General features: G+C 42.2%; 1 protein-coding gene across 5 annotated transcripts in view; it reads right to left on the bottom strand.

Moving 5' to 3' along the window:
* The window catches only part of KMT2A (lysine methyltransferase 2A), a 104,658-nt gene that overhangs the window by 27,801 nt on the left and 53,853 nt on the right, over positions 1 to 23,004 (bottom strand). For 3 of the 5 annotated variants that reach the window (XM_053593735.1, XM_053593736.1, XM_053593738.1), the window contains 16 exons: positions 22,415 to 22,535; positions 20,545 to 20,667; positions 19,936 to 20,120; positions 18,899 to 19,072; positions 17,837 to 17,947; positions 17,000 to 17,073; positions 15,580 to 15,773; positions 14,845 to 14,951; positions 11,451 to 11,588; positions 11,027 to 11,185; positions 10,138 to 10,255; positions 9,937 to 10,015; positions 7,437 to 7,597; positions 6,779 to 6,961; positions 2,243 to 6,488; positions 1,503 to 1,580 (listed from right to left, as the gene is read on the bottom strand). In XM_053593735.1, the coding sequence (XP_053449710.1) occupies positions 1,503 to 1,580; positions 2,243 to 6,488; positions 6,779 to 6,961; positions 7,437 to 7,597; positions 9,937 to 10,015; positions 10,138 to 10,255; positions 11,027 to 11,185; positions 11,451 to 11,588; positions 14,845 to 14,951; positions 15,580 to 15,773; positions 17,000 to 17,073; positions 17,837 to 17,947; positions 18,899 to 19,072; positions 19,936 to 20,120; positions 20,545 to 20,667; positions 22,415 to 22,535 (6,251 nt within the window). The remainder of the gene's footprint in view (positions 1 to 1,502; positions 1,581 to 2,242; positions 6,489 to 6,778; positions 6,962 to 7,436; positions 7,598 to 9,936; positions 10,016 to 10,137; positions 10,256 to 11,026; positions 11,186 to 11,450; positions 11,589 to 14,844; positions 14,952 to 15,579; positions 15,774 to 16,999; positions 17,074 to 17,836; positions 17,948 to 18,898; positions 19,073 to 19,935; positions 20,121 to 20,544; positions 20,668 to 22,414; positions 22,536 to 23,004) is intronic. The other 2 variants (XM_053593737.1, XM_053593739.1) reach the window with 1 other exon arrangement.

Below are 23,004 nucleotides of genomic sequence, written 5' to 3'. Positions count from 1 at the left end.
CCGCAGGGGCTTTCTGTAGAACTTGTTGAATGAACACACACACCACTGTATGGTGCCAAACATAAAACTGTCTTTTATGAGGCCAGGCACAGTGGCTCACGCCTGTAATCCTAGTACCCTGGGAGGCTGAGGCAGGTAGATTGCCTGGGCTCACAGGTTACAGACCAGCCTGAGCCAGAGCAAGACCTTGTCTCTAAAAATAGCTGGGTGTTGTGGCATGCACCTATATTCCCAGCTATTCAGGAGGCTGAGGCAAGAGTATCGCTTAAACCCAAGAAATTGAAGTTGCTGTGAGCTAGGATACTATGGCACTCTACTGAGAGTGACAAAGTGAGACTTTGTCTCCAAAAAAAAAGAAAACGGGGAGGGGAGGATGGAGAGTCACATGTATGGCACACCTCTTGGGGGTGGGACACAATTATAAGGGGGATTTTAGCAATCAGCATTACCTAATTCTTTGTACCCTCAATGAATCCCAAACAATAAAAAAAGATGCATGAGCTAGTAAACCACCAACAATTTTTACTTTATAAAATTAAATAAATCCTGAAACAATTCAAATGTATACCAATAAATTACTGTAGATCCATTCCACATAAATGAAGGCAGCCACTAGAAAAGAGAAGTGCCTCTCCATGACCTGGCACGGAAGGAAGCGCATGACACAACACAAGTGAAAACCAAGCACAAAAGAGCGTGTGCAACAGAACCCCTTTATGTAAAAGAAAACACATACCTGTTCATACATGTGTATCTATCATCTACACCTGTATATGCAAAGAAACGTGTGCATGGATAAAAACAAACTATCAAGTTACTTCTAGGGAAAAGATTGGGAAAGGATGGGCAGGACAAATAGGGAACCATTACCCAGTTACTTAAATAATTCTATGTTGTGTTTTTTGTTTGTTGTTTTTACCACCCTGTATTACTCCCACGAAAAAAGAATTTGGCAAAAAAACAAAAATCAATGCAAATCACAAATAACTCTTTTTTTTTTTTTTGGAGACAGAGCCTCAAGCTGTCACCCTGGGTAGAGTGCCGTGGCATTACAGCTCACAGCAAACTCTAAATCCTGTGCTTAAGCGATTTCTCTTGCATCAGCCTCCCAAGTAGCTGGGACTGCCGGCGCCCGCCACAAGGCCCGGCTATATTTTGGTTGTAGTTGTCATTGTTGTCTGGCAGGCCCGGGCTGAGTTCGAACCTGCCAGCTCTGGTGTATGTGGCTGGTGCCTTCGTGGCTTGAGCTACAGGTGCTGAGCCAAGAACTCTTTTTAAAAATGAGGGAAATAGAAGTGAAGAGTTTAATCTTAGAGACCAATTTTATTTTTTGTTTTTGTTTTGGAGATAGGGTCTTGCTCTGATGCCCGGGCTGGAGTGTGGTGGCATGATCATAGCTCACCGCAGCCTCAAATTCCTGGGTTCAAGTGATCCTCACACTCAGCTACCCAACAGCTACCCCATTGCACCTGGCCACTTAAAGCACTAACTTTTAACCTTACCCTGCAGGTTGCCCACACTCCTTTTGTGATGACTGTTCCACACTAGCTGTATTCTGTTGCTCTTCTGTTCCTGGAGTCCTGAAACAGAATCATTTGTATCTTTTTAAGAAAAACGACAAGTAAATATGGTATATAGTGAATTAAATGTGGAGGTCAATGTAAAGAAATGACTCTGCCAGCATCTGATATAATTTATGAGCCAGCAAAACTAACCTATGGTCATAAAAGTTAGAATAATGGTTACCCTGAGGAGGTACTAAGAGAGAGCACAAGGAGCCTTGCAGGGTGCTAGGTATGTTCTCTATCTTGATGTAAACGGTGGCTACATAGGTGCACATTTATGTAAAAATTCACTTGTACACTTTACATATGTTATACTTTGATGATCAAGTTTTAAAAAAGGGCTCCATGAGGATGTACAACAGGGGACTTTGCCCTCTAGAATGAATGATCATTCCCTAGTATCCTAAGCCTCAGCGGGGGAAAAACAACAAAAACAAATGGCAAATCTGAAATCAGAGCAAAGAATAACCAGAGAAGTGGTTCTATCCAAGAGAGAAACTGCCCATGGATGGAACTAAATTTTGTTCTATAAATCACCATTGGGAGGAAAAGAAAGTCAAACTCAGAAGTGCAACTTGGACAGAGGAGTGTCTCTCCCAAAAGACTACCAGTTTAACAGCCCAGATATCGGGACACAAAACCCCGGACTCAGCATAGCTAGTATTTGGATCTCTTACCCCGTGACTGAGGTCAGGGATGTTGTGTTGACTTCTTGGTCTGGAATGTGTGCTTCAGAAGAACTGGTCCGCAAATGAGAAACTTTGTGCTTCTTGCCATTCCCTTTGTCCAGGGGCAGCTGAATCCGCTTGATTTTTGGTTTGGGTTTGGTGGGACCTGGTACTGAAGGGCTTGCTGACTGCTGTGAAGAGGATGGAGAGCTCCCAGGAGAGGATGAGTGGGCTTGCACAGTCGAGGATAACGCCTTGTTCTGCTCTAGCCCCCCGCTATTAGGAGCATCTACTGTCTGGGTAAAGTTGGACACCTGGGGCCCTGGAGCAGAATCAAGGTCACGCTGGGTAGAGAGAATCCCAGGTTTGCTGGCAAGGAGCTGGTTTACATGCTGAAGCTGATAGTGTTCTTCCACCTCCCCAGAGGGTGAAGCAGCTGTGATGCCTGTAGTCTGAGTAGACGGGAGCACACAGATGCTCGACGCTGCTGTCATTGCAGCAGTAGAGGAAGTCTGTGATGTCCCCAGTTGTGGGAACATTCCTGAACTTGGTGGTAAAGCCACAGGCTGGTCTTGAATTCCCAGGCTCTGCTGGCTAGCTTTGATTAAAAGATTGCTTATGGAGCCAATATCTGGGGTACCAAGCAGCCTTGGGTTTGTTAAGGTCACATGTCCTGGAACTGACGTACTACTTGCAGGGGCTGTTGTAGTTGGCATGGATACAACATTTAAGACAGAGGAACCAGATGCCAAGGCAGACACAGGCCCTGACGCGAGGTGGCTCGTATCCTGGCTGATTGTCGATGTGCCTGCCGCTGTGGCAGCAGCTCCTCCCACACTTTGTGGTAACAGGGGTGCCTGTTCAAAATACATGATGCCAGATTTAGATCTTTTTATGATGTTGGGGACAGTTCGGTGAGATGAAGTATTAAGTGACCCCAAATCTAACAGATTGGGATGATTTGAAAGCTGTGAGGGTGTGAAATTAATCAACGTCATATTAGAAACCACATCAGAAGGGGCAATGTTTGAAGGGGTACTAGAGGGAGCAAGTTTTTTATTCTTTCGGGCCTGTAGACGAGATATGGGTCTTTTCTTAAGTCCAGAGGATGGAGTGGCTACTGTGGTACTGAGGTCTGTCCTCTGGCTCGCTTCTGAAACCAAAAGTTGGGGATCTGGAGGAGGCTGAACCCCAATGAGGAGGCCTGAAGAAGGATTGCTGATGTTGGGTGGGAAACTACTTTGAGTAGCTGCAGGAAAGGAATGTAAGTGCTGGTGATGAGGCATGGGGAGCAATCCTTTGCTAGCAGGAGGGAACAAAGATTGAGAAGCTGGCAAGCTTGGATTCAGTCCTGTGGTCAGGGTGAGACCACTTCCCATGGGCCCCAATACTGAAGTATTTGTCTCCATCACACTGGGTGTAGAACTAACAGAAGAGGTCAACTGAATTTTTTGGGTCACTCCATTTGGAAGAGTTTGGAGAACATAAAGTGGCTGCATGTTCTGGTTAACAACAATGAGTTTCTCAGTGGCTGGTTTCAGGTGGGGTGGAGTGGTCTGGACAGCTGCATTAGAAATCTGAGATGGGCCAGGACTATCAGTAGAATTGGGCACATACTTCTGGTTCTGGATAGGAACAGTAGGGGAAACAGGTACCTGAAGGCCAGGGGTGTTACTATTTCTAGTTAAATCCTGATTGTTGCCATGACCTTGTTCCACTGGACCACAAGGAGGACTGGAGATGTGGTCTGCATCCATGTGTCCTTGGATAAAATGATCAGGAGTCATGTGGCCTTCAGGAGTGGGATCTACTCCTGGACTCAGCAGGGCTGGGTCACCTTCAGAGGAGGCTACAGATTTTTCTGTGATGGTTACTCTCTTCTCCCCTGAGTCTGAGATTACAGCTAGCCTGCTGGGATTCTGGCTAGGGACAGTGGGGCTTCGGGTGGTCAGGACAGAGAGATCCGATGGTAGCTCCAGAGGCAGCTCAAATTGCTCCTCTGCTGAGATAGAGGAAGAGACACTACTGTCCACAGTTTCTGTTGTTGGCAGCTGCTGAGAAAATACTCCAAAAAGACCCATGTCTTTTTCACGATTACTGTCAAGATCCAAACCTTCACCAAGATTCAGGAGTTCTGATGAAGATGACTCTGGGCTCTCACCCAAAGCCTGCATGGATGGAGTATTCTTTAGCACAAAGTCCATAATGTCTGAAGGCAGGATATTCCCACAGTCATCACTGTTGTTATTATCTGAATCTGACTTCAGAAGCTCACTATTGTATGTGTCAAGTAAATTTTTGTCTGAGGGGGTACTTGTGTGGACTCTGCGGCTTGACTCCAATGAGCTCAGCTGAGCTTCCAAGGAATCCTGTCCCTGTGTTTTAACTCTGCTTACAGGATGGCAGTTATCCATCTTTGGCTCATTTTTGTGACCCACAGTACTCTTAATGACATGTTCTTTTTCCCCAGAATCTTCAGGTCGATCAATCTTTAAGTTCTCTGTTCCATTTTCTTTACCATTTCTTTTTGGAATCTGGCTGCTTTTCCTTGTCGTGGCTGTGACACTGTTATCACTCTCTGTCCCATCATCGACACCATCTAATTGTGAAATTTTTGGAAGATCACATTGTTCCTCCTCCCGAAATAAATTGTGGGATGCTAGCCGCTCCTCTCCACCTGAAGAAATCACTGTTCTTGTAAAATTGTAATAGTATAAGTCATCTTCATCTGAAGTGCTTAAGTCATCAGCCCCATCCACCTGTCCTTCAGCTGATCTCTTGCCTCGCTTCTTCCCAGTTGAGCTGCTATAGAAGGGAATGTCTTCTTCACCATAGGATCTTACTCCATAGAGTGGGGTGAGCCCAAAGAACATGTTAGAACGCGCACGGGCACTGCGACGGGGATATCTCCTCTTAAAAGAGCCATCCTCCTGAGGTTTGGGGCCATCTGGAAGCATTAGGTTTCTGTCCTGTACTGGAAGATTTTGATAGTTGTTACTTTGAGAATCCTGGGATGAGGTATTATTGGGACTTGGTTGGGCCACTAGACCATTTCCAGGACTTTCAGAAGCTGGAACTGGTTCTGTTGGTGAAGCCGACTCCATTTGCAAGGGGGAAGCAGGACTACTTTCCTTTAGGGCACTTTTGGATTGGTTCTCACCTTCCATTTTTAGAGGTGTCAGTGTTACTTTGACTGTGCGTTTCCGGGGTGCCTGTGATTCCTTGACAGAGCCTTCTACTTGCATGGGTGGGGCTTTGGGGACTCCTGGAATAGAAAGGGCTTTATCTCCAATCTTATCAGAAGAAACACTGTTACATGGTCGTTGCCCCATAAACTCAGGAGTCAAAACCTCATCACCAAACTCTGGCTTTAGGTTTCCTTGCTCACCAGTTGTCACCTGACCAGGTTCCAAAAAAGACTTACTGGAATGCTTTTCTTTGAAAGTTTCTTTACAAGATTTTTTCCCTTTCTGTCTCCTGTCTCTGGAACTAGATCCCACGTGTTCATTGATAATGGATGATCTGTTGCTCATTCCAGATAGCTTCAAGGTTTTGACTTCAGTATCTTCATTTGGAGAAGGGTTTGCTGACTGGGTAGAATCTGTGTGCTGGTCTCGATCATTCCTTTGGCCTCTCAGATGGAGCTGTGGGAAAGAGAGGGCCTCTTTAGAAGAAAAAGAGCCTGAAGAGGGCTCAGCAAAAGTGCCAATTTTACTAACATTCAATTCTCCAGATGTTGTGTTATGAACCTGTGAGGCCAGTTTAGGAATTCCAGGGTAAGCCACATTATGTGCAGATCCTTCTGAACTCTTGGAACTCAGCATTTTGGTCTTGTCTCCCTTTAAAGAAGAGCTCTTAGATGTCAAGTCTGAAGTATTGGACTGCTTCATTTCTGAAGATGAGGATCCATCCAAGTGACTGGTTTTAGTGCCTCCAGTAACCACTGTCCTTTGCAAATTTGAAGAAGTATGAGTGTTCTGCCCTAAATTAGTACTTGAACTCAGTGGCCCTAAGACATGATCAACTCCTTTGGCACTTGACTCAAGATCTGTAGCAGTCCCAATGGTGGAAACTGAGGAAACACTATTCCTGGAGTAAGTATTTCCAGTCCTCATTGGAGACATTATCCGAAGTTTGGACCGCTGGGGTGACAAGGAAGAAGTGCTATGACGCCTGGAGCCAATACTTCGAAGTCCAGAGGAAAGTAAGGGATCACCCACTGTGACTATTTCATGAGTGGTTGGGGTAGGACTTCCTAAACAGAGAAAAAGTTAAAAAGTCTATTATAGATAAAACAGATGTGTGGAAGTCACTTGTTTCAATTACTTGGCTATATATTATTTACAGGTATCAGAAACCTACATTTTTTCAATTATCAAAAGTCACCAAGGTAAAGTTGCCTGACAGAATTATCAATAAAACCTGAAATAAAAATAAATAAATAAAATAAAAAAATAAAACAGAAGACTTCTGAAAATCAAAAAAATTATAAATTAATTTTTAGACTGACCTTTTTGGGTCAGGTAGGTCAATAAAGTCTTTTACCTGCAGAAGGCAATGGCCGACAGCCAGGGGATCTCTGTGTTGGAGAGTAACTGGGTGTTCGAATCCTAGGGACCTTTGAGATGACATGATAGTAACAGGAGCCAGAGGTTTGTGAATGAGGTCGGTCTGGCGATGGAGGACTAACAATTTCAGTTGTACTTTGACTCTCCTTAGATGAACTTTCTGTGGCAGAAAATAAAAACTCATAACTAAAAAACCCCAATTAAAATATCAAACAAATGATCCAATAAAAAGCCAGCTATTAGGTAAATGTAGACCTAAAAACAAATGAGATCTCCCATGTAAATGACTTTTCCCCAACCTTTCAATCACAGTACTCCAAACACTGAATTCAAGTCATGTCTTTCTTTTTTTTGAGATAGAGTTTCACTGTGTCACCCTCGGTAGTGTGCTGTGGCGTCACAGCTCACAGCAACCTCAAACTCTTAGGCTCAAGTGATTCTCTTGCCTCAGCCTCCCGAGTAGCTAGGACTACAGGCGCCCACCACAACACTCAGCTATTTTTTGTTGCAGTTATAATTGTTGGTTAGCTGGCCCTGGCCAGGTTTGAACCCGCCAACTTCAGTGTATATGGCTAGTGCCGTAACCACTGTGCTACGGGTGCTGAGCCCAAGTCACGTCTTAATTAAAGACTAACCTGTACAAGATGTTGGACTATGGGCGATGGTCCTGTTTTCATCATGTTCAACAGTGCTGTTGATATCTGGCTCTATAACTGGAGGACGGCACTCCACTATCTTGCATGTATATACGCAGCGCTTGCGAGCATCTGTGGTGCTCCAATATACTCTGGAACACCTGGCAGACAGATTTGAGAAAATTACCACCAGGGAGAGGAGAGATCTGTCTTCATCCTAGGTTCCTTGATCTCTACTATCTATAACAATTTAGCTTTATTTCATGGATTCTTAGTATAGATTCCCCTAGTTAAAGTTGTTCCAAGCTTTTTGAAGTCCTTGGTTTTTCCTAGCCTCTCAGAAAATAGCACAAGATCTTTTTTTACTGTATCATGAACAGGTGCCAAATATAGCAAAATATCCTAAAAGCCAAAGAAAGAAAAATACTATTAGCCTTCAGGAAAGGATTACTGTTCCACAATATATACAAAGTGAGGCCCTAAAATAAAACTAAGGGCAAGCCTGAGGTGTTTCCTTTGGGAGAAAAGCCCCATGAGACAAGAGAAATGTAATTGCTTCAAATTTGCTGAATGCAAGTGGAGCCTAATTTGTACAAAGAGCTATCAGCTAAATGTGGAGTACAGTCTGTGTCATCAGAAATGGAATGCAAAATAAGTTGGAGTATATATTGCACAATGAGAATCCCAAGAGGGAGTAGGAGAAGGGAATTTTGAATTTATTGCCAGCTTGTCAGACATTTTGACAATTTGCTTCATATAGGAAAGATCATAAATTCTTACTGGAGAATTTGATTGTTAATGTGGGGATTTTCATTTTTAGAAGGAGCTAAAAAATGTAAAGTTGGGAACAAGGTATGAGTTCTGTCTATGAAAACCTGAACCTTTCTATCAAAAGATGAATGGATGGACTTTAGAGAAATCTTAAGAGAACTGACCCCGTGTTTTCTTTTTCTTTCTTTTTTTTTTTGAGACAAGAGTTTCACTCTGTTGTCCCTGAGTAGAGTGCCATATCATCATCACAGCTCACAGCAACCTCAATCTCTTAGACTTAAGCAATCCTCTTGCCTCAGCCTCCCAAGGTAGTGGGACTACAGGCATGCACCACTATGCCTGGCTAGTTTTTCTATTTTTAGCAGAGACAGGGTCTAGCTCTTGCTCAGGCTGGTCTGTAAGTCTTAAGCTCAAGCAATCTGCTAACCTTGGCCTCCGAGAGTGCTTGGATTACAGTGTGAGCCACCATGCTCTGCCTTCTTTTTCTTTTCTTTTTTCTTTGTAGAGACAGAGTCTCACTTTATGGCCCTCGGTAGAGTGCCATGGCATCACATAGCTCACAGCAACCTCCAACTCCTGAGCTTAAGCGATTCTCTTGCTTCAGCCTCCCAAGTAGCTGGGACTACAGGCGCCCGCCACAACGCCCAGCTATTTTTTGGTTGCAGTTCAGTGGGGGCCGGGTTTGAACCCACCACCCTCGGTATATGGGGCCGGCGCCTTACCAACTGAGCCACAGGCGCCGCCCTCTTTTTTTTTTAAGACAGAGTTTCACTCTGTTGCTCCAGGCTAGAGTGCCATGGCATCAGCCTCATTCACAGCAACCTCAAATTCTTGGGCTCAAGTAATCATCCTGCCTCAGCCTCCTCAGTAGCTGGGCCTACAAGCACCCACCAAGCCAGGTGATTTTTCTATTTTTTGTAGAGACAGGTCTCACTCTTGTTCAGGCAGGTCTTGAACTCCTAAGCTCAAGCTATCCTCCTGCCTTGGCTTCCCAGAGTGTGAGAATTACAGGCGTGAGCCACTGTGCCCAGCCAGCCTGTATTGTCTATGTAAGTTTTATTTCAAAATAATTCAGTATTGAAGACAACAAAGCAAGAAAATGGGAGCACCAATGTTTATAACGAAATAGTTTGATCCCAATTTCTTTTTCTGTAATTTTAAAATTTGTTTTGAATGTTTCCAGAACAAAAGTTCACATTTTTAAGCTTGAAAAAAAAGAATTCTGAAATTATGCCAACAGTAGTTTCCTTCTATAACGTCAGTTAGCCAACATAAAATGCTGTTTTAGTCCCAATCTATAAGCAGAAGAACCAGAGAACAAAGAATGTGATTAATTTTTTTTTTTTTTTTTTGAGACAGAGCCTCAAGCTGTCACCCTGGGTAGAGTGCTGTGGCATCACAGCTCACAGCAACCTCCAACTCCTGGGCTCAAGTGATTCTCCTGCCTCTGCCTCCCAAGTAGCTGGGACTACAGGCGTCTGCCACAACGCCAGGCTATTTTTTGGTCATTGTTGTTTGGTGGGCCAAGGCTGGATTCTAACCCACCAGCTCAGGTATATGTGGCTGGCGCCTTAGCCACTTGAGCCACAGGCGCTGAGCCTGAATGTGATTAATTTTTAACAGCAGTTAAAAGAAGCTAACAAGTATGTCTCCACATTTAATGACATGCACATGGCTTCAGGGTACTCAGGTTGGGAGGTTGCTATCTTCTCTTTATAGTGCTACTTACTGATATCCAATAGGAAAGAGCTTATCTTCACAGTCAGAGAGATCATTCAGAATTCCTAAGCAGTCAATTGTCATGGAGCCTGGCCAAGGAAAGAGGCAGTGATTAGAGGAGACAATAAAGAGGGTCATTTTATAACTAAGGACTAGAAAGTGCCCCAATGATATATACATTCTTCCCCAACAACCAAGGCCTCAGTCATACCAATCATCATGTGGATATTTTCTGGTTCCAAGCCATTGAGAAACTTCCTTCTCAAGCTGATTCCTTCAAAGTCCACAAACACTCTTCTAAAAACTTCAAATCCATTCTCAGGAACCACCTTAAGTAAAACCCATGACAGCTATTAACAGACTGTCCCTTTACACATTATATTCATGATACAACACTAACTCTCTCAGAAGGAAAGAACAGAGCGTATCTCTGGGTTGTACTAGCAGGACTTCTGTATTTCTCATAAGAGGAGCTGATTTTAGGAACACCTAATGCAAAGGCAAAATAGTTTACCATTTTACTATTTTTAGCCTTTCCCCCTTGAATTCCTAGAGAATTCAAAAAGCAACTCAACAACCCCTGAAAAGACCCATAAGAAACTTAAATGCATATTGCTAAGTGGAAGAGACTGTCTGAAATGCTACATATTATATGATTCCAACTATGTGGAACTCTAAGAAATGGCAAGACTATGTATGGAGATAGTAAAAACATCAGTGGTTGCCCAGGGCTGGGGGAGGTAGAAATGAATAAGCAGAACCCACAGCATTTCTAGGGCAGTGAGAATACAGTATATGGTATCAGAATGGTGGATACATGTTATTACATTTGCCCAAACATGGGAGTGAACATCAAGAGTGAACCACAATGTACACTACAGAATCTGGGCAATAATGATGTATTATGTGTGTTCATCATTTATAACAAGCGTACCACTCTGGTGAGGGAAGCTGCTAATGGGGAGACCGTGCATATGTGAGGGCAGGGAGTACATGGGAAATCTCTGTGCCTTGCACTCAACTTTGCTATCACCCTATAACTGCTCTAAAACCCTAAAGTCTACTATTTAAGGGGGAAAAAAGCAACTAAGCTCTCTCACTTCGCCTTTGATCAAATCCCGATGTCGTTGGCAATACACTTTTTTATCATCCAGAAAGACACAGTTCTTGGCTCGGGAACACATGAAGTGATAGTTGCTGGTGCAGGAAGTGAGGCAGCAGCCCACTGTGGCTCCTGGCTTTAGGCAGAATTCACATCTCTAAAATCCAGAAAGAACAGAACCCTGTTCAGACTTTCACATGTTTCAAGACATTTACCATCTCATCCAAAAAAATCACTCCATTCTGGGTTTTGTACAGTTCATTTTGTTTATTGGTAATCTGTTGAACTATGTAATCTAGTACTTGTTGGCTAACTATCCTGAAAGTACTGTGAAAAACGTCAGTCAGGTCACATTCACCCAGAAAGAACATCTGGAAACTAGAAGGGAATCTCTTTCATAGAATTTATTTATAAGTTCTTACCAACTGCTTGCCCCTGATCACAGCCATATGCACGTTCTTTAGTGAGCCATCATCATCTTCAAACACTTCCGCTGACCACAAAGCACAATTTACATGTGTCCACTCATTTTGGCCAATGTATAGCAAACGGCCAGCATCCTACAAAATAAAGTGATTTCTTTTTTTCTTAAAGAATATTAGGCCAAAGAAGGTTTTCCTTGACATTATTTTACCTCAGTCAAGAAAACTTTAAGAAAGCAACTATAATTCTTTAGAGATGTACATAAAAATCATAATTCATTTTTCAATGTTTCTGTTTCTATTCCTTGCTTTTTAGATTACTTTTTCCATTGACTGAAAATATATTGTAAGTCTAAAGAACAATAACAACAAAAGAAAACCTGAACAGGCCAGGCGGGATGGCTCATACCTGTAAATCTAGCACTCTGGGAGGCCAGGTGGATTGCCTGAGCTCACGAGTTCAAGACCAGCCTGAGCCAGAGCGAGACCTCATCTCTAAAAATAGCCAGGCATTATGGTGGGTGCCTGTAGTCCCAGCTATTCAGGAGGCTGAGGCAAGGGGATCACTTAAGCCCAAGAGGTTGAGGTTGCTGTGAGCTGTGACACCACAGCACTCTACCAAGGACAACAAAGTGAGATTCTGTCTCAAAAAACCCCCCAAAGAACAATATGTGGTAAGTTTATAAATATATTCATTGAATTCTTTAGAACGATATTTCAAAGCCAATTCTTTCATATATATATATATTTTTTTTTTTTTTTATATTTTTTTTTATATATTTTTTTTTTTGTAGAGACAGAGTTTCACTTTATGGCCCTCGGTAGAGTGCCATGGCATCACACAGCTCACAGCAACCTCCAACTCCTGGGCTTAAGCGATTCTCTTGCCTCAGCCTCCTGAGTAGCTGGGACTACAGGCGCCCGCCACAACGCCCGGCTATTTTTCTGTTGCAATTCGGCCGGGGCCGGGCTTGAACCCGCCACCCTCGGTATATGGGGCTGGCACCTTACCGACTGAGCCACAGGTGCCGCCCCCAATTCTTTCATATTTTTAAAACATTTTAAGTTTGCTTTGTCCCAATCACTAAATGGAGTTTTTATATACCATGTTTCTTTTAAGCTTTATAACCACTCTGAGGTAAGCAGTATTATCTTCATTTTAAAGATGATACCAAGTGGCAAGTCTATCTACAGGGAGAAATTTGAAGAAGTGAATTTTGTCCTAAAGCTTACAGGTCCTGGCATCTTGTCCATGGCAAATGCTGGACCCAATACCAACGGTTCCCAGTCTTTCATCTGCACTGCAAAGGCTGAGTGTTTGGATGGTAAGCATGTGGGCTTTCGCAAGGTGAAAGAAGGCATGAATGTTGTGCAAGCCATGGAGCGCTTTGGGTCCAAGAATGGCAAGGCCAGCAAGAAGATCCCTCTTATTGACCATGGACAACTGTAATAAATTTGACTTCATGTTTTGTTTCAACCTCCAAACCGTTCCTTCCGTAGCTCAGGAAGACACCTCTCTACCCCATTTGCTCAAGATATCCTGTAATCCTTGTGCTCTCACTGCAGTTCTTTGGGTTTCATAGTTTCCTTACACCTCTCCACGTCTAGCTGGATTGTGGAGTTAAGGTTATGATTATAAAATACAAACTAAATGAAAAAATCAAAAAAGATGAAATTGAGGATCAGAGAGATCAAGCTACTGGCAAGGTCACTAAGTAGGCAGTTCAGCACAGAAATAAACCCGGCAGCCTGAAAGAACTGGGGCCCTTGACCAATCTGCTACCCTACACTAAACAAAAAGTTTTTGGTATTCTTTTTGGGGTTTTTTTGCAGTTTTTGCCTGGGGCCGGGTTTGAACCCACCACCTCCGGTATATGGCCCCCCCCTTTTTTTGAAACAAGAGTCTCCCTATGTTGCCCTAGGTAGAGTGTCGTAATGTCACAGCTCACAGCAACCTCAACTCTTGTGCTTAAGTGATTCTCTTATCTCAGCCTCCCAAGTAGCTGGGACTACAGGCGCCCACCACAATGCCTGGCTATTTTTTGGTTGTAGTTGTCATTGTTGTTTGGCAGGCTGGGGGCTGGGTTTGGTGTATATGGCTGGCACCCTAGCTGCTGAGCTACAGGCACCAAGCCAAACGCAATTTTTTTTTTTTTTTTTTGAGACAGAGTCTTACTATGTCGCCCTGGGTAGAGTGCCATGGCATCACAGCTCACAGCAACCTCAAATTCTTGGGCTTAAACAATTCTCTTGCCTCAGCCTTCCAAGAAGCTGGGACTACAGGCGCCTGCCACAATGCCAGGCTATTTTCTGTTGCAGTTGTCGTTGTTGGTTAGCTGGCCCAGGCTGGGTTCGAACCCACCAACTTCGGTGTATGTTGCTGGTGCAGTAACCACTGTGCTATAGGAGCCAAGCCAAACACAGCTTTTAAATACAAAACTTATATTTCAGTGACTTTCATAAAATATTTTTGAGGAACTTCTGGTAGAAATTGCTAGACATTATTCAGATGCAGTGGTTTACACCTGTAATCCTATCACTTTAAGAGGCTGAGGAAGGTGGATTCCTTAACTCAGGAGTTTGAGACCTGCCTGAGCAAGAAAATCCCATTACCCCCCACAAAAAAATCCAACAACAACAACAAAAAAGGGTGGCGCCTGTGGCTCAAGGAGTAGGGCGCCGGTCCCATATGCCGGAGGTGGCAGGTTCAAACCCAGCCCCGGCCAAAAAAAAACCACAAAAAACAAACAAACACCACCACCAAAAAGCTAGCTTGTGGGAAGCATCTGTAGTGCAAGCTACTAGGGAGGCTGAGGCAAGAAGATCTCAAACTCAAAAGTTTGAGGTTACTGTGAGCTTTGATGATGCCAGGGTTCTCTACTTAGGGCGACAGAGTAAGACTCTGTCTCAAAAAAAAAAAGAAAGAAAGAAATTACAGACATTATAAATATTAACAGGTTTATTTGGCTCGGCGCCTGTACCTCAAGTGGCTAAAGCGCCAGCCACATATACCAGAGCTGGCGGGTTCAAATCCAGCCCCAGCCCATCAAACAACGACAACTACAACCAAAAAAACAGCTGGGCATTGTGACAGGGGCCTGTAGTTCCAGCTACTTGGGAGGCTGAGGCAAGAGAATCGCTTAAGCCCAAAGAGTTGGAGGTTGCTGTGAGTTGTGACGCTAGGGCACTCTACCCAGGGCGATAGCTTGAGACTCTGTCTCAAAAAAAAGAAAAAAGAAAAAAAGAGGTTAATTTAAGGCAAATCACTTTTTAAATCAACGATGTCAGTTATTCCATTAACTAAATAGCACACAGATATCAGGCGTAGATAACAAAGGACAAATAGTTCTTTTGGGGTGTCTATTAACCAGATCCCACATTCCAAAGTACTTACATTAGCACCGTCATCACCATACGTCAAACACAATGCACACTGTCTGTTATCTTCTATGCCTGGGGGTGGGTTCAGCTCTGGACTGTCTTCTCGACTCCTATCAGTACCTTGAAACCCAAAACATGTGAAGTTAAAACCAGCAATACTATAGGCCAGGCATAGTGGCTCACGCCTATAATCCTAGTACTTCGGGAGGCTGGGAGTACAAGACCAGCCTGGGCAAAAGTGAGACAGTATCTCTATAAAAAATAAGCCCGGCATGGTGATGCGTGCCTATAATTCCAGTTACTTGGGAGGCTGAGGCAGGAGGACTGTTTGAGGAGTTTGAGGTTGCAGTGAGCTATGACACCACAGCACTCTAACCCAGGCAATAGAGCATCTTGTCTCAGAATAATAAATGAATAAATAGTCTTTTAAAATAAAATGCAATTAGTAATATTATATCTGATTTCCAGTAAAAAAGAAAATAATTTGGCTTAAATAGCATATAGATTAAACCCATTTCAAAAAGTGTTCAAAGTTACACTCACATCATGTATGTTACAATCCTCAAGAGTATTTATATCAAGTCCTTACTATCACTTGAAGTGAAGCAAAAATAATGATCTTACTACATTTAAGAATTAGAAAATTCCTTTCTAATATCCAAGTATATTAAATTTAGATTAATAAAGTCTACCACTTATTTGCAGCTAGAGGGAGAAGAGAAAACTGTCTCTTCCTTGGGTGCCTTACTCAAAATCGGTGGTGTAGGAGGATGTAGAGGAGTCGGTGAGTCCGGTTCTCCAGGCCCTTTGGGTTTGGGAGCTGGAATGATTTTCTTCATTAAAGGAGGCTGCTCAGTGTGGCTGTTTTCCTCTCGCTCCTGCCACTGAGCATAATTATGGTCAAGTGAAGGTGGAAGCACTGCGTTTGGTAACATCCCACTGCTGAAAATAATTGATTCAACAAGTATTTATTCAACTCCTACAATATACCTAGAACTGTATAAGATAATTAAATTCCTTTTTTTTTTTTTTGAGACAGAGCCTCAAGCTATCGCCCTGGATAAAGTGCTGCGGCATCACCACTCACAGCAACCTCCAACTCCTGGGCTCAAGCGATTCTCCTGCCTCCACCTCCCAAATAACTGGGACTATAGGTGCCTGCCACAATGCCTGGCTATTTTTTGGTTGCAGCCATCATTGTTGTTTGGCCGGCCCAGGCTGGATTCAAACCCACCAAGTGTATGTGGCTGGCACCTTAGCCGCTTGAGCCACAGGCACCGAGCCAGATAATTAAATTCCTGACAGGATCAGGTGCTCCATGTATAAGCCATTCATAGAATGTAAGAACTAGTCACAGAATTTGCTTAAGAATACAGAATTTTAATTTTATTTATTTATTTTTGGCCAGGGCTGGGTTTGAACCTGCCACCTCCAGCCTATGGGGCTGGCGCTAACTCCTTTGAGCCACAGGCACCGCCCCAGAATTTTAATATTTTTAAATATATAATTTCAGTATATAACTCTTAGCTCAAATTCCAGAAACAAATGATAGTCCTATCAAAAATCAAAAGAATTAGGCTGGGAGCAGTGGCTCATGCCTGCAATCCGAGCACTCAGGGAGGCCAAGGCTGCTGGACTGCCTGAGCTCACAAGTTCAAGACAAGCCTGAGCAAAAGTGAGACCCCATCTCTACTAAAAAGAAAAAAACTGATACAAGAGGATTGCTTGAGCCCAAGAGTTGGAGGTTGCTGTGAGCTATGATGCCATGGCACCCTATCCAGGGTGACAGCTTGAGACTCTGTCTCAAAAAAATAAATAAATAAATAAAAAGAATGTACTATAACAAAAATTAAGTTTCATATGGAGAATCAAGAGACATAGGGAGCACAATCTGAACTAAGTAAAATAGAACCCACTTCTACATAACTGTATCAGACACATGTCTTAAGTGACACCAAGTTCCTTAAAACATAACAAATATGAAAGGGGCAGCAGTAACATAAACAAACATTACTAATGTGATGTCTCCAGACCAGCAGTGAAGGCAGTTCAACAGATTCATTTTAATGTTAAAACCTCTTAAATTCAATCTAAAGATAGAAGAACATTCAGATTTCTAGCTGACAAGGAGAAAAAAAAGTTAAAAAGTTATACTGAATTTCACTTACTTGCTTGATACTTTATTTGGCTCCCAAAACCTGGACTTTTTGACACTAAACCAAGGAAAAACACGTTCCATTTGCTAAAAGAAAATTAAAAAAAGAAAAACAAACAAAATATAAACATGTGAATATTCATTTGGAACCCACAAAAAAACCAACATCTTTACACCAACTTCTCTGTCAATACTGGGATAATTTCAGGCCACGGAAGGAAAGATCTACTACTCTGGCAACCTCACCAACTTCCTCCCAAAGAATCAGAGCATCAAATTAAACCAAAAGATGTTTTTATACATGGCAAAGTAAAAAAGTAGATGAAAAAATTCCATGTATGCATGTAGTAATATTCATAGGTAAGTATTAAAGACATGAACTAGGGGGTGGCGCCTGTGGCTCAAAGGGGTAGGACACCAGCCCCATATGCCAGACGGAGGTGGTGGTTCAAACCCAGCCCCGGCCAAAAACTACAAAAAAAAAAAAAAGACATGAACTAGGGCTGGGAGCAGGGGCTTATGTCTACAATCCCAGCACTTTGGGATGCTGAGGCAGGAGGATCATCTGAGGCCAGGAGTTTAAGACTAGCCTGGGCAACACAGAGAGACCCCATCTCTGCCCCCCCCAAAAAAAAATTTTTTTATTAGCCAGGCATGGCAGTACATGCCTATAGTCCTAGATACTCAGGAGGCTGAGGCAGGAGGATCATTTGAGTCCAGGAGTTAGAGATTACAGTGAGCTCTAATCATGCCACTGCTCTCCAGACTGGGTGATAGAGCAAGGTTCTGCCTCTAAAAACAGCAAAAATTAAGTTAAATTTAAAAACCATCAACTAGTAATATCTCTCACCCGAATAAAGAAGGACTTGACCATGCTGTTGGCTTTTTTAATCTCCGGCTGCCCTCCATCTGAATTAATGGCTGCTTGAATGATCTTCACAATATCATCACTGAACTCCAACTATATTTAAAAACAAAATATTAATTATTCATAAAACAGTATGCTCCCAAAACCAGTTCCTCTTCCCTCCTTAATCATCTCACACAGAGACTCAACAGAAAACTCACACCCTATTTTAATATGGCAAAGTTTTTTTCTCTTTGGTTAAGACCTTTAGGATTCAGTTCATAGTTAACTTGTGACAATTAAGAAATGCCGAACTAGTAAGGCAAAACTGCAAACAAGTTAGCTATATTATGGTAAGTTACCCAAATAGGTTCACAATTTTTTATTTGGACTAAAATGAAGAAATAATAGATTAGCAAATATGGACCATAAGATAATAAATGATTATTTCCTATATAGAGGTATTCTTAAAATCATAAAATTAACACGCATCTATCTACAACTAAATACTTTATGAAGGAAGACACATTTTTGAGATTTGATCTCAAAAGAGGAGAACCAATTAAGTTCATATTAGAGCATTTTCCTCATAAAGAGTTCTTAGTGCTTCTTCTTAATATAATTTGCAGAGAACTCAGCTGAAATCCAAATAAAAGAAACATTTTCAGACACTACTTTCCCTATCATAACCCTTCTTCTAAAACACAGAGCTAAAATAGCTCACATATTTTTAGGTACCTAAAACCACAGCATTTCTAAGCTTGGAGGCTTTAGCTCAGCCGCTAGGGCTCCAGACACATACACCACAGCTGGCAGATTCAAACCCAGCCTGGGCAGGCATCTGTAGCCCCAGCTACTTGGGAGGCTGAGGCAAGAGAATCGCTTAAGCCCAAGACTTTGAGGTTGCTGTGAGCTGTGATGCCACAGCACTCTACCAAGTATGACATAGTGAGACTCTGTTTCAAAAACAAACAAACAAAAAACCACAAAAAACCCCATAACATTTCTAAATATAATACAAATCACTGACACTTGAAATTCTGGTAGTTCATTGTGGAGACATACCACAGATATGTAGTTCCCTTGGTCCATTTTCCTCTTGACTCCTTCCAGATCTAAAGGCTGTTGATCATCCTGTTTGCTGACCTCAGTAAGAACTGGTGGATCAGGTCCCTCTGGGGAACTGCGGGAAGGTATACTCTCCTCTGTCTCAGGATTTAAGTCCGGTGGCTTGGCAGCCTATTGCCAGGAAAAACATGTTTCTTTTATCTAACAATGAGGCATCCACACGAATTCTATCAAAATTAATAAAGATGCCACTGAACAATTCATATTATAAAATCCAAAGAACATGAAAATAATCAGATTTCTCAAATAGGAAAGGAAGGTTAAAATGCTAACATTATCTAATAGCATGGCTAGACTAACTCAGGAGTTTTGTTTTATCATTTCCAAACCTAGTATGAAGAAATTGAAACTGCTCAGTTCTTGTGAGCAGGACAAAGACAGCAGCTATTTAAAAAAAATGGAGCTCTATTAAAAGATAAAATAATAGCCTAGCTCTAAGTTAAAGTTATCCATGTGTTTCTTCCGATACTATGCTTTATGTTCCCATTGACCACCTTATATAATACATAGTTCACAACTAAACGGACAAAGTAGTAGTTTTCAAAGTGATCACTACAACTGCCTCCTAACTTAACTGTGCCTGCCTGTAGGGTCAAGCTTCTCCAATTCTTCCTTTCCACTCCATTCATTTGTTTCCCTAAAAAGCAACCCTGATCAGGTTACCCACTTAGGCAAAATCCTTCATTGGCTCCTATCAGCTTCAGAGTATAAAATCCAAGTTTCTTATTACAACTGCAAGGCCTTTGAAGATATGGCCCCTTCCTATTTCTTCCCCCTCCCTTCCTATTTCTTACTCCAAAGATGGTCCTACCGTTGGCTCTAAAAGTTTTCCTAATGTTTATAGCCAAAACAAGTAACTCTACAAAACTAACTGAAGAATGAAGTAAAACAAAACAAAAACAATCCCCTCACTCTATTACTAGGTAAAAACTACCTAAGAATAAGTTCTTAGAAAACAACATGAGACAGCCTACCTGCCGGTAGCGTAACAAATGGCTGGTAGTCCGAGAATTCAACAAGGCTGTCAGAACTTGCTTCAGAGAAGTCTGTAGCTCTTTTTCAAGTGCCAGTCGCCACTCGGCAGGGTGCCGCTCAGTACAGTTCACACAAGTGTAGGCCACACTTTCTGGCAGATTAGATAGAATCTCATACATCTCATCTAGGAAAACAAAAACCCACAATGACTAAGCCTTCTGAAAAGCAGGAAAGAGGAAAACTATTCCACTGAACTTCCTATAAAGTTGTATGTTAGGAACCACATTAAGAGTAATAACCACCCATGGATGCCCACAATACTGATCTCCAAAAGGGACATTATTAATTAACGCTAATCCAGAATTTGGTTATTAGAGAACCAATAGGTTATAGAACCCACAAAGGACAGCAAATAAATACTTTCAAGGCAGGTGTTCAAGATAAGCAAGCACAAATATAACATGATGCTGCTTATTCTAGAAGCCCAGAAATAAACTTAATAAGACTTAAAATAACAACAGTACCATAATTTTAGGTTTATAGAAGTGTAGAAGCTGTAAATGCAATAGTACCTAGAAAGAAGAAAACTGTAATAAAAAGACTCCAACCTTCTGTACCTGAAAGATTCTCACACTTGGAATGGACCCAGCGGTCACACTTCCCACATTGCATCATCTTACTCTCATAGTCGTCGTCATCATAACATTTGTCACAGAGAGGGCAGAAGTTTCCTGAAAGCAAAGCCACGTTTACAGCAGTGCTTTGGCTTACACACCGATGCTTTTAAGGCCCTTAACTGAGGCTAATCTAAAATCTACATTCTTCTGGAATCACTTACAAACATCAGTATAGATCTACTATGGAATGTTTAAGATTATACTAAGCTCCTAGAACATGCAAAAACAGCTTTGGATATGCCTCTAGTTCTCTTTAGACCCATTTAAAAAGAACATGAAATCAATTTTAAAGGCAACATACTAGGAAAAGAATGGAAGAGAAACCTTTTTTTTTTTTTTTTTGAGACAGAGTCTTACTATGTCTTTCTCAGTAGAGTGCGGTGGCGTCACAGCTCACAGCAACCTCAAACTCTTAGGCTTAAGTGATTCTCTAGGCTCAGTCTCCCAAGTAGTTGGTACTACAGGCGCCCGCCACAATGCCCAGCTATTTTTCGGTTGTAGTTGTCATTGTTGTTTGGCAGGCCTGGGCTGGGTTCAAACCTGTCAGCTCCAGTGTATGTGGCTGGCACCCGAGCTGCTGAGCTAGGGGCACCAAGCCAGGAAGAGAAAACTTTACCTCTTAAACATTTGAGAGAAATGTTTAAATGTTTAAAAAACAGGTGGCAAGGTAGGAGTAAGAAATAGTTAACTTAAATTTTTCCTTATTATGTGTTTATGTTAGAGCTTAGACCGGCACGTCCTAAAATTTAGTAGTATGTACAACCTTCACAGATCTGCTTTATCCACGAATCTTCTGTATTACTTTTAACTTAATAGGCTTCTTCTTTCTTTCTATTTTTTTTTTTTTTTTGAGACAGTCTCATTTTGTCGCCCTCAGTAGAGTACTGTGACATCATAGCTCACAGCAATTTCGAACTCTTGGGCACAAGCAACTCTCTTGCCTCAGCCTCCCAAGTAGCTGGTACTATAGGCACCTGCCACAAAGCCCAGCTATTTTTAGAGATGGGGTCTCACTCTAGCTCAGGCTGGTCTCAAACTCCTGAGCTCAGGCAATCCACCCGCCTTGGTCTCCCAGAGGGCTAGGATTATAGGTGTGAACCACCATGCCCAGCCCCTTAATAGACTTCTTTAAATTCATCTGTTTACGGGTGGTACCTGTGGCTCAGTTGGTAGGGTCCCTGCCCCCTATACCGAGGGTGGCAGGTTCAAACCCAGCCCTGGCCAACCTGCAACGAAAAAATAGCTGGGCATTCTGGCGGGCACCTATATTCCCAGCTACTCAGGAGGCTGAGGCAAGAGAATTGCCTAGGCCCAGGAGTTGGAGGTTGCGGTGAGCTGTGTGATGCCACAGCAAAAAAAGAAAAAAAAAAAAAAATCATCTGTTTATTTTGCTTAAATCATCATTTTCCTAAGTCAGTAATATAATGGGTTTATATTAGTCATAATATTTTCTAGCGTAACTATCAAGATAAAATATTTGAGTACCACCTAAAATCACTTCCAAAACAATCAAATATATGTATATTCCACACTTTAGGAAAGCTGGCTTAGAGCATTTCTTTGTGGTTAGCTATAATAAAAAGTCCCCCTAATTCTTTCCATACAAGCTAACAAAACATTTCTAGTTGCTATGTTTTCTATGCAAAGCAAAGAGGAAAAACAAGAACTTAATAAATGAGTCTAAATGGTATCCTTGACATAATGTATAAGACTTTTTATTTCATTCCAATAAAGTGTGTAGTTCACTCCCAAAACTCTAAGTACAACCTCTAAAGTTAACAAAACTGGCTTTTTGGGCTACCTTTAGCAAAGAGTTTGGCACAATCATGGCACAGCGAGAAATCGTGAGACCACTGTGCATCCCACCCTTTGCCTGGGGTTGTGGACCCACAGCTCTTACAGCGAACACACTTGGTACAGATCTGAAAAAGAAGGGAAGAAATCCAACAGTAATTAGTAATTTCTTTTTTTTTTTGAGACACTGTCTCAAGCTGTTCCCCTGGGTAGGGTGCTGTGGCATCATAGCTCACAGCAACCTCCAACTCAGACTCAAGCAAACCTCTTGCCTCAGTTTTTTTTTTTTTCTATTTGTAACAAAGATGGGGGTCTCACTTTTGCTCAAGCTGGTCTTGAACTCGTGCACTCAAGCAATCCACCCACTCAGCCTCCCAGAGTGTTAGGATTACAGGCGGGAGCCACCATGCCTGGCCAGTAATTTCTTATTTTTGATATCTTTTTTATTTTTAAACATACATCTTTCTTTCTTTCTTTTTTTTATTTTGCAGTTTTTGGCCAGGGCTAGGTTTGAACCTACCACCTCCGGTATATGGGGCTGGCGCCCTACTCCTTGAGCCACAGGCACCGCCCCAGTATCTTTTCTTAATGAAAAAG

The sequence above is a fragment of the Nycticebus coucang genome, chromosome 6, assembly GCF_027406575.1.
Source record: "Nycticebus coucang isolate mNycCou1 chromosome 6, mNycCou1.pri, whole genome shotgun sequence".
NCBI lineage: Eukaryota > Metazoa > Chordata > Mammalia > Primates > Lorisidae > Nycticebus > Nycticebus coucang.
Note: the sequence above shows the minus strand (reverse complement) of the source record. Positions and strands in the feature narration are given on the sequence as shown.